Genomic DNA, 10715 nt, shown 5'->3' with positions numbered 1-10715 from the left:
AGCGCTGAATGCGTCTAAGGAAGATTTGTCAAAAACCGGCATGGGTTGATTGCCAGAAACACTTCATGTTAGTTTATAGAAAATCCACTAATGATAAGCATAGCGTCAGCACACTGATTTCCAGACTTAAGCCAGGACCTAAGTTTCAACAGTGCGACTAGTTACTGTGATAGGTGAAAAACGATGGTCTCGAGGAAAGTAAAAGCAAATAAATGACACAAATTTAACTCAGATATCTGTATACATTATCCACATATGCACTCGTCTCCACAGGATATCAAGGAGAAATACTCCGGATCAGGAAAGAAGCAGGAAAGGAGGGATACATCGATATACCAATAATGAAAAATAATAACACATTCTTAACAATATATATAATGCTTTATTTATACATATCAATATCACAATAATATACACATATACATCCCTCATTCCTTTCCCGAATATAAATAATCATATTTAAGATTTACGGTTTTAATATTTCGTCATCATTGGCGATATCATTTTTTTGCGGTGTGCCGCAAATAACAATAAAACTGCAGAATAGATATTCTTCATTGCACAGTAAAAACAACACACGTATGAAGAGGTAAAACCAGATATGTATTATTATCATCATCTCCAAATATCATTCGTATTATCTTCTATATTCATCATACAAGGTATCGATTTGAGATTTCCCATATAAAACGCTAAATCTGATGTCACCAGCCTGAAAAATCCATGTACATGTACAAACATATGCGTGATGTGTTACACTAGCGGTATTAAGTCAAGTTAATTCTCTGCTCACCAGCTGGGGCCAGTTCCATAGTCATAGCTTAGACTTAAGACCAGTGTAAGACCAACTAAGACCAATAAACAATTAAAGACCAGTCTTAAGATTTGAAACAACTTTTGGACTCGAGTCACAACTGTGGAACCGGCCCCAAGAGCTGGTTTTATAGACCGATTTCCTCATGGGTCCAGTTTTACGAAAATCTAAACTAAATGACCTAAATAATCCTCCATTAGTACAAATGCATACATGGTATTGCCACTGTTTATTTATCAGAGTAACTGTGTTTGAGAAGTTCAGGAAAGATGACACTGAAATCTCATACCGGTACTCAGATGGCGCAATGAACGCCAAGCGGAATAGCACTATCCTCGGGTAAAACTTAAAATCACAGAACGTGAGTTTGTATGGCTCTATAGAGATATCTATCTCATTGCAAATGGACTAATTCTAACTCATGCAAACTGGAACTAGCCCGGATCCAGTTCCACAGTCGTGAGTTAGAGTTAACTCTGAGTTAAAATTAGTTAATTTTCAATGAGTTAACTCTGAGACAAATCTTAACTCACAACTGTGGAACTGGGTCCAGATGTTTATAAAACAGGCCCTGGATGAATAGTTTCTAAGGCTCAATTCTAGTTCGAACAAAACCATTTGCGACAAAGGACATTTATCCGTTTTTGTGAAATCAGAACTACAATTCCTGACCAAAATTCTTGCTAGAAGATTGGAAATATGTCTAGATACATTCTTAAACTGGGTCATTACAATTATTTAGCGATTAATAGCGCTTCAGTGGTTTTTGTCAAAGCCAGAGAACAAAATGCCTGATAAATGTTTAAACTGAACTAAGAGGGAAAAGTAAAAGAGTTTTCAATAGTTACCCGTGTTGTGGTCCGTTGTCGTTACTGACGTTTAATCTTTTTAACTGTGAGTTCAATTGTCGTTTGAATGATTGATGTATTCGCATCAATAGATTCTAAACAAAATGAAACACGAAACTTTTAATACAGAATAGTGTATTAATGTTGACGATAGACTTTCAGTGGGCATACCGGTAGCTGACTTACCCGAACTTGACTAGAAGGCAATATGTCCGCAATAGCTTCGTTTAGTTTCAACATTTGTTTAGATAAAGCTCGAAAACATGGAGATGGCATAGGTGCTTTAACTTCCCACTAAAATGAAATATCAGTATGTTATGCATAACCGTAAACTTAACTTGATCCAGATCTGGTTATTTTAGACCAATGAAATGAATCCACAATTGAGATAAATGGACTATCAAAATGTGTGAAGATTAAACAGGATTATTTCACCAAAAGTCGTACAATACATTTACATACCTTTCCTAAATGCATGGTAATCATACTTTCCATAATGGTGACTAGCTTATTTGAGATCTCATCAATGTGGTCCTTATAATCCTAGAATTGATACAACATATCATATCAATAATTTCACTACGATGGTCATTCATTGGTTTTCTGCTTATCGTTTATATCATCAACAGAGAGCATCAGTTGCGTTTCGGCCACAGTTTTGGTCAAAATAAGAATATTTTGATGATAACTCCTACCTTCTCAACTTGGTCAAAGTGTTTCAACATGTTCACTTGTTTCCCCTGCAGTAGTTTTTCGAAATGGACCTTCACTTTTGGTATGTATAACACGATAAGTTGTAAACATCGGGAGGCTAATGCTGGAAGACAATCAAAGAAATTGATATAGTGGGAACAAGTAAACAATAATATAATAGGAATAAGAAACTAAAGGTCTAGGGAACAGTGGCGTTGGGAGTGAGTGACTGCAGATGTTAAGGCCGAGACAATAATTCGCTGAATGACGTCATTTTTCCTTGAATACCATCTTTTTGTCAAAATTGAAGTAAATTTACGGCGGCAACATATAAAAACCTATCAAAATTCGACAATTGGCCGCGGCAATCAAAAATTGCTTCTAAAGCGCCTCAGGAATCCATGCCCATTTGGAAAGTGGTCTGAAATGGTCGACAATCTGACAATTTCAACATTCAACGCCCCCTGGTGAGTATATACAGAAACGAATGACCTTGAAACTCACCAAATTCATAGACTATGTCACCAGCAACAATTTTACAATTGATCGTGGTAAGAAAGAGATGAAATGTGACCGCAATAGCCCACAGGGAATTACGTCCCAAGCAGGCTGCTAACGAATATGTTATACACTCGCGGGTAAATCTCTTGAATGTTGTTTATATACTTATTGTTATTTATTTACCGAGGTTTTTCGTAGAAATAGTTTTAAGTCCGACTAACTGAAGCGCACCAGCGCCGAGTACCAATTGACAAGACCGAGAATTGAATATCTGCATGACAAAAGGAAAACTGTTCAAATATACATCAATCATAGTCTTTTTTGCATTTTTGGATAACATAGGTTTGTTATGAGAACACACCTTCAATAATTCAATAAGTCTCGATAAAATATCCGGAACTGCCGATGGAATGTCTTCAACGCACTGGCAATATTCTAGTACTATCCTCAACAACATCAATACGGTTCTACAAGAAAAAATATGTGTCAACAATTCGGCAAAACTTTACCCCGAATCTCGTTCATGATCATCTCGTAACTAATGACGCATTAGTGATTCCGAACTCACCCAACAACCGCGTACGTTTCACCATTCACTTCCAAAAAATCTGATGGCTTTTTATCTGAAGCAGATATGAAAACATTTTCTGTAGCACGCACTGTGTACACTAACATACGGTAAGATAAGGGCTTAAGGATTGGCACAATTTCTTCATTACAATTTGTGCATGACCTTCAATAGTGAACAATGAGATCTTCCAACTTTTTTCTCCTCAAAAATTGGCAAAATTTCTGTGTACCCGTATGGAGTCTCCTAAACTACAGGCAACTAGTGTTCGATAATGAATGGCCAGTTTTACGGCAAATTCCGTTACAAAAATACGAATAGATATTTACCATTGTCCAACAATTTGCTATCTAGTGGAATCAATCGATCTGTAAAATCAAACAAATCAATATTACCGGTAGAGATATTGAACTGATACCGTATTGTGCAGATATTTCAGGGAAGAACAAGAAATACTAATGGACGTGCAGACTATGCTAACCTGATTTCGTTATGTGACTGACTATTTGTTGGAATTCATAGGGTACATCGGCTTGTTTCCAACGTTCGTTGTCCAGGATGAGACTGTAAACAAAATATAACAATTCTGTTTAAATTTGTTTCTCACATAGCCAGAAGCTTTATCCAAATGATTTTAATGCTGTGGACAGAACGCAATGTAAAAACTGAGATCCTTCAAGAAACCCCAAACATTCTCAGTACTCTAGCTTTTCTTCTCCCTCCAGCAGTAAGCTACCTATGTAATCTTCTTACAGCTAACAATAACCCACTGACTTGATTATAAAGAAGGCATGTTTTACAGGCATGTAAACAATTAATTATCTACATGTTTGCCCTCTATTAATACAATTTCCAATTCTCCTGACCAAATACATGCCTTAGATACAGCTGTAAGTGATTTAAGTAGCGGTTTTACTTTACCTGAGCTTAGTTTTTCGCTCTTCATGGAATCTATTTACAAATTTATTTGCCTAAAAATAAAATGATAAGTCGCCTTTAACAGTAAACAGTGGCAGCATTATTGTCGTAAATCAGCAGTTAAATTGAACAGGAAGTACGTACAACTTTGAGGAGTATTTTTTTGTTTCCTTCAGGTTGAGAAAGAGTGAAGGCAGGACTTCCCCGCTTCAGTACATATATGTCCATAAAACTGGACGAATAAATCTGAAATTCGATTAAATCGCATACCTGACTCTGTAAGCACCCGCGTAGTGATGTGCTCCTGCGCCCGCAAATAACAGCACAATCCGTAACAAAGCGTTCAATTGAACGAGACAACCGAACAAATTCAGAAGAACTCAACTTCTCCAAAAATTGATCCTATTAATTAAGAAGTAAACCCGTACATTGTATTTTGAATTTTTCAAACGATGCTATTTTGGTTTAAAACGTTCATGTAGTTGTCCGACATACTGGTACCTACCTTACTTCGGGCCGTAAGTAATTTGACACAACGGTCATGGGCCTGATCACATATTTGACCCAACATATCTTTGACACCAGTCCGCACTCTGGAACATTCGTCGTCAGTTATCATAACTTCAGCACCGTCATCTCTGTGGTTTAAGCGAAATAGTTGTAGATTCCGACTCAGGGGTGGATTCAGACTGTATTTTCTTTATTTTCAAATATGATCGAATCTTTTGTGGTGCCCCTCCGAACATCAGCAGAATGCACCAAATTGGAATGAAATTTTTCGAATTTTCTGCTTCGCACTGTTGGAACTTGCGAGAGATGGATCATGTATCATTTACAGGTTCCCTTTGAATGTGAAAATGTCCATCAAATACTGTCTGAAAATGCCCTGGAACTGCCCTTACTACTCTCAGGTTAGCTTCGGGTTCATTTGGTTATGCTAATTCAATCTACTATGTGAAGTACGTACACAGTTATGCAAGTATAATATGTAGGGAAAGAAAGAAAATGACAAATTTCCATTCAGTGTCTACAGCAATAGTTGGGAGAGGGGCATTTTCCTTTAATAGCACGAATGGCCACGGCTACATTTTTTACCTCCCTCACTGCCCCTGCCCAAAATTACATCAAGATGTCACCGAATAAGTGGGATTGGATTCATATACTTACACGTTTAAGCAGATGCTTTTTTGTTCGTCGTCACTATCACTATGTTGACTGAAGGTCTCCGATTTGGAATTAGCAGAGGACATATTAATCACTTCCAGTACAACTTTATAGAATGACTGAAATTATTGATAGGATTAATATGACATACGGTGCCAGATATATCAGAATTAAACTGTTAATCCCATACATGACAAGTTATAGCAGACATGACTATTCCACCATATCCTTTCGGAGTCGTTACAGATTTATTCATATACTCTTTACACATAAAAAATTGTGTTTTATCATTGGATATTTCTTACGCGCAAAGCTAGTAACATACCTTTGCTCGATTTATAATAACTAGCAAATTCTTGAAAACTTGATCTAACAGTTCCATCCATAAAGCGTAGTTCAGAAGTCTCATCTGATCTGCCAAACTACAAAGTATATGACAAATCATCATTATCACAGAAGTCATAAATTTGTTCGTCTCTAATGCACAATTCTTTAAAAAGCATTCGTACCAATGTTGGTTTTTTGCCAATACAATTGATACTGGCAATTAAATCATAGAAACCTTAATAAAATCCTTGAAATTTTTAAAGATGCTTTTATGAACTTACCTTCCCACATTGCCTTCTGTATCAACATCATCTGCTTCTGAGACAGCCATGATAACAGTCTAAAAATCGAAGGGGAAGTAAACTAAAAATGCGCTATTATGTGCAAGCATTTTGATCGAAGATACAAACATGACTAATAATTGATTCAACGCTTCCATATCATTGCTACCTGTTTGAGAACCGCTTTCAGAGTCGTGTACGCTTCATCTCTGTATATTTCGATGAACTGGGAACGGTGTTGACGCAATAAACCCAGCAGTATACACACTAATCGATCCTGAAAGACAACATATCCACCGGTATAACAGTAAAATAATATCGATTTGTAAAAGATTTGCCAATCGCAGCGATAAGCTGTTTGCCGAACTCCTATTTAGTTCTGATATATCCTAGCACATTTTCGAACGTATAAGTCTTACTTGATCCATGATACTGGTGCCTTCCTCAACGACTCGATTCAGATCGGATGAGACAAACCGAACGAAATCTTCGTGCATCATTTTCTCGATCAATTTCTCCATCTCAGCTAATTGGGAACCGAGGTGTCTGAAATGTTCCATCAAATTGGTATGTTTACCCCCAGCCTATAACTCTCTAAGTCTAAGACCAAATACAGACAGTTTTTTCACATCATTCCTTAAGTAGACATCTAGATAATCGTGATCACAACCGTAAATCACAAATACTGTAGAACCCGCTTAAATCACATAATTTGGGACCAACAAATTCATCCGGTTTACAGGAAACCCAGATAAATAGTAATTTTCTTGTATATTAATGAACGAATGGACTGCAAATAATGTCTGGATTAGACCAAAATCCAGATTAAGCGGGTTTCAATGTAAAAGTAGATTTTTTCACTCAAGCGCTTACCTGAAGCACGTAACACCCGCCAGTTCCTGTGTTAGTACTTCTTGCGTGGTTGATATCAAATCTAAGGCACCTACAAACTCATTCGTGGCCAGCAACATCTGAATTGTGGGCTGTGTCTGATGTACTGTTGACATCAACTTCAACTACAAGGTAAGAATTAATATACAGTCAAACTTTGTTAGGCCGTCATCAAGTGAGTTGTAACAATGCTTCAGTCCATAATTTCCCAATTCGTATTTCAAAATTGAGTAAGTGTAAGTTTTCATTTGAATAAATTATCAACATAAAAACTGTCACCAAATGACGATGAATTAAGCGAGCTTGGACTACAATCAGAGGGCATGGTGGCAGAACCAGAAACAGGGAGCTATTTCATACCCATAGTGCATATCACTATATAACAGTGAGTATTAAAATGTTCACCTTATTGTTTAATCTAACGTAGTTCGATCGTGTAATTCCTCGTTTCATAATCTCAAGCGGACCTTTCACCAGTTTAGCATCTAAAGTATGAATCTTGTCCCTGGAAAAAAGAACAAAAGACAACTCCACATCAACGTTCGACAAAAATTCACAAAAAAAGATGAATCTATAATGCGTCCAGATTCTTCAATGTATTTGCTTTCTCGAATTGATGACTTGAGCGCAGTTGAAGAGTTGTGACGTTAGTCCAGAAATGATCATAAAAGCTAACCCTTGAATGCACGACTGGCCCTGTTATTTGATTCAATGTTACCGGTTTAAGTTATTTCGAACTCAGACTTAAATTAATGGAATAAAATCTAAGTTTAAGCCGAGTTATTTGACTACCAGCAGAGTGGTTGTTTCTATTTCAAATCTGGAAGAGCATGCCCTGTTTCTTTACATGACATTCTTACCGAAGGCATTTAATGGCAGCACACGTTTGAAACATATGGTCATTTAGCTTGTCTTGCGACGTCATGGCATGGAAAAAAGCGTCTGACCGCATAGATATTTGTCGCGCTATCTGAACCTCGATGATATCCAGATAATGACTAAGCTGTATAAAAAATAATAAAAGAACTTTTTACGGCTTCATCAAATGCATAACTGATCAAAGAAATTCTTATCTGCGATAATACACTTACCTTTTCTTGAAGCAGTTTAGAAGATTGACGAGGTTTAGAAGAGTTTGGTCGACTAGATTCTATTTGAGACCACGGAAATACGGTGTTGAACGTATCCATATTTTCCAAGGAAAATGACTGTTGCAGGAAAATCTTGCAGAAAAAAATACAATATGATATCACAATCATTGCCAAGAGGACAGAATGCATTATCAGGGCACGCATTTGAAATTGAGATTTCAAATAGAAATTCCAAGATTTACATTTCGCATGCATTGCGTTCGTCTACACTTACTTTTGGAACTTGATCCAAATCTGACTTTGATTTATCTGTAAATGAACGAAATGCAATATTTCCGTGATTTATTCTTGATTAAGTTTATCGATCTCTGTGAGGCCTAGCTTCGCAAAATTCATGTTCAAAAAGGGACATGCTAAAAAAAAATCATCATTTTATCTGGGAGGGAGAAATTGTCCTGATATCATCGGTTTTTATCTATTATTTGTTTTCAGTCAAATAAAAAAGTCCCACACGAGAGTTTATATCTACCGTAAGTGAAAACATGTTTTGATTTTTGACTAACAGCCATCATCTTAATAATTGCACCAGATGTTGGCAGTTAGTCAACAGCCAAAACTTGCGTGCTTTCAGTTTAATAATTCTGCAAGATGATATCGAGTAAATTTCCAGTATTGGACTTTTCCATTTAAAATCTTTTGTATTTCTTGTGTTTCTCTATTAAACTAAACCATTAGCTTTACGAATTATCCCTGGGTTTACTTGTATAAGTATTGAGACTAAAAACAAGCCAAGCACTTTTATACAAGCATAACTTCGATACTAACCAAGTATTTTTCCATGCAACATAGGAAAAGCATCGAGGCTTTCCCTTCGTTCTCCGAGATTATCGTCGGAGGATAGAGATTTCACATGTCTTTTATAGCGCTGAAAATAATAATGGAGATTGGATATAAGCGTTCTAATTTATCAGGACCTCAGAACTGTACTGGGACAAACCCAGCTGCAAGGTTGTCGAGAAAATATTACTTCAGTGAAATCGGAATTCACAAAACTACAAAGCTGGAATAGGGTAGACCATCGAGTAATCATATTGAATTATCATCAATGATGCCTAGACCATGTAAATTTACGATAACTCACCGGTCCGATTTTCTGTAGATATTTATCGAAGGTTTGCTTGTTGATTTTCGGTAGAAATGGACTTGAAGATATACTCGTTCTCTCGAACGATTCACCCCACGTTTTCGAAAAGAAGTCGGTCTCTCGTTTCGCCAGACGCGGATCGTTCAACACGGCCGGCAAGTTCACTTGAGCGTTGAACACTGTCCATTTGTGTTGGTCTTCGACGATATTAGGCTGCGACGGTCTGACGGGCGGAGTCGGACTACGACTTCCCGATGATCGGCTTCCTACAAGCATTTACGTCAAAGTTGAAACATTGCATTCTATTCGAACTCAATTGGACAAAAGGTTTTTGTAAACAAATTTTATCCTTTACACTACCTAAACATGGTTTCTACTTTGGTAACTGCCTAATCAGGTAAAAAAACATTCTGGACCCAACTGTACTGATTTAAGGCATTTTCTGTTTAGAAGGAATTTTTAGAGAATCAAGGAGTCATAGGGACAAGCTTAGCAACAAATTTTTATCCTTTACACTACCTAAACATGGTTTCTGATTTGGTAACCGCCTAATCAGGTTAAAAAAATTCTGGACCCAACTGTCCTGATTTAAAGCATTTTCTGTTTAGAAGGAATTTTTAAGGAATCAAGGAGTCATAGGGACAAGCTTAGCAACGAATAAAAGTAAACAAATTTTTATCCCTTACACTACCTAAATTATGCAATGCTATCCTCTATACACAAACAATTAAATGAACTCCATGATAGCAGGCAACTGTCTCATAGTATACACCAGTTGATTACATAATTAGTAATGTGCTGGGCCCAGTTTCACAAAAATGATTCAGACCTAAATCGATTTAAGATAAACTGAATTAACGAAGAAATTAAACCGATTTAAGAGTTAAACCTTTTTGTGAAACCTAACCCTGTGCTGTAGCTAATGTACTAATATGGTTGATATATAGGCCTATGTGGGATATCATATTTACAACTGAAAATTTGGTCCATTCGAAAACATTCATTAATGAAAAACTCACCGCTATCCCCCGCAACATGATCCCGCGCTACATGATCTTCATAATCACGATCGCTGACGCCCTCTACCGGCAACGACGGACATACCCCGTGCGTGCCGTACCGACATACAAACGACCCACCCTCTTTCTTACAATGAAAGTCGCGTAGATGTTGGGTGAACTCCCTCGGCGATTTGAATGACAAATGTTGTCGCGGCGAATAGTGATTGTGGGACGTGGTGGTAATCGAGGAGTTCGGACCCAGCGGTGGAGGGGTGCACACGGCACATTTTTTCCACGCAACGTAATTTCTATTCAAATGTTCCATATTTCATCAAATAAAAACATCATAAAATCCGTTTCCATTTGGCAGCGGATACAAGAATTTACTGGTGCATCTTCTTAGTGTCAAAATAGTTTAGAATCGGCGAAAACCTTTCGTGAAAAAAAACATTTCTGTCAGAACCCGGAAGTAGT

At 37.1% G+C, this 10715-nt stretch overlaps 1 protein-coding gene across 1 annotated transcript; it reads right to left on the bottom strand.

Annotated features, from left to right (window-relative positions):
- Positions 1 to 386: 386 nt before the first annotated feature.
- On the bottom strand, positions 387 to 10700 carry LOC141914840 (vacuolar protein sorting-associated protein 54-like). Its single transcript, XM_074806160.1, is given in 26 exon segments — positions 387 to 712; positions 1663 to 1757; positions 1849 to 1956; positions 2125 to 2205; positions 2358 to 2479; positions 3040 to 3127; positions 3218 to 3323; positions 3425 to 3479; positions 3754 to 3792; positions 3906 to 3988; positions 4346 to 4395; positions 4613 to 4744; positions 4848 to 4980; positions 5510 to 5625; positions 5832 to 5928; positions 6115 to 6173; positions 6284 to 6391; positions 6534 to 6660; positions 6988 to 7130; positions 7411 to 7510; positions 7866 to 8008; positions 8097 to 8228; positions 8371 to 8405; positions 8922 to 9021; positions 9238 to 9506; positions 10239 to 10700. Coding segments are annotated over 26 exon segments (2946 nt in total). The 5' UTR covers positions 10567 to 10700; the 3' UTR covers positions 387 to 615.
- Positions 10701 to 10715: the final 15 nt, after the last annotated feature.

This window comes from Tubulanus polymorphus, chromosome 1 (genome assembly GCF_964204645.1).
Source record: "Tubulanus polymorphus chromosome 1, tnTubPoly1.2, whole genome shotgun sequence".
NCBI lineage: Eukaryota > Metazoa > Nemertea > Palaeonemertea > Tubulaniformes > Tubulanidae > Tubulanus > Tubulanus polymorphus.
Note: the sequence above shows the minus strand (reverse complement) of the source record. Positions and strands in the feature narration are given on the sequence as shown.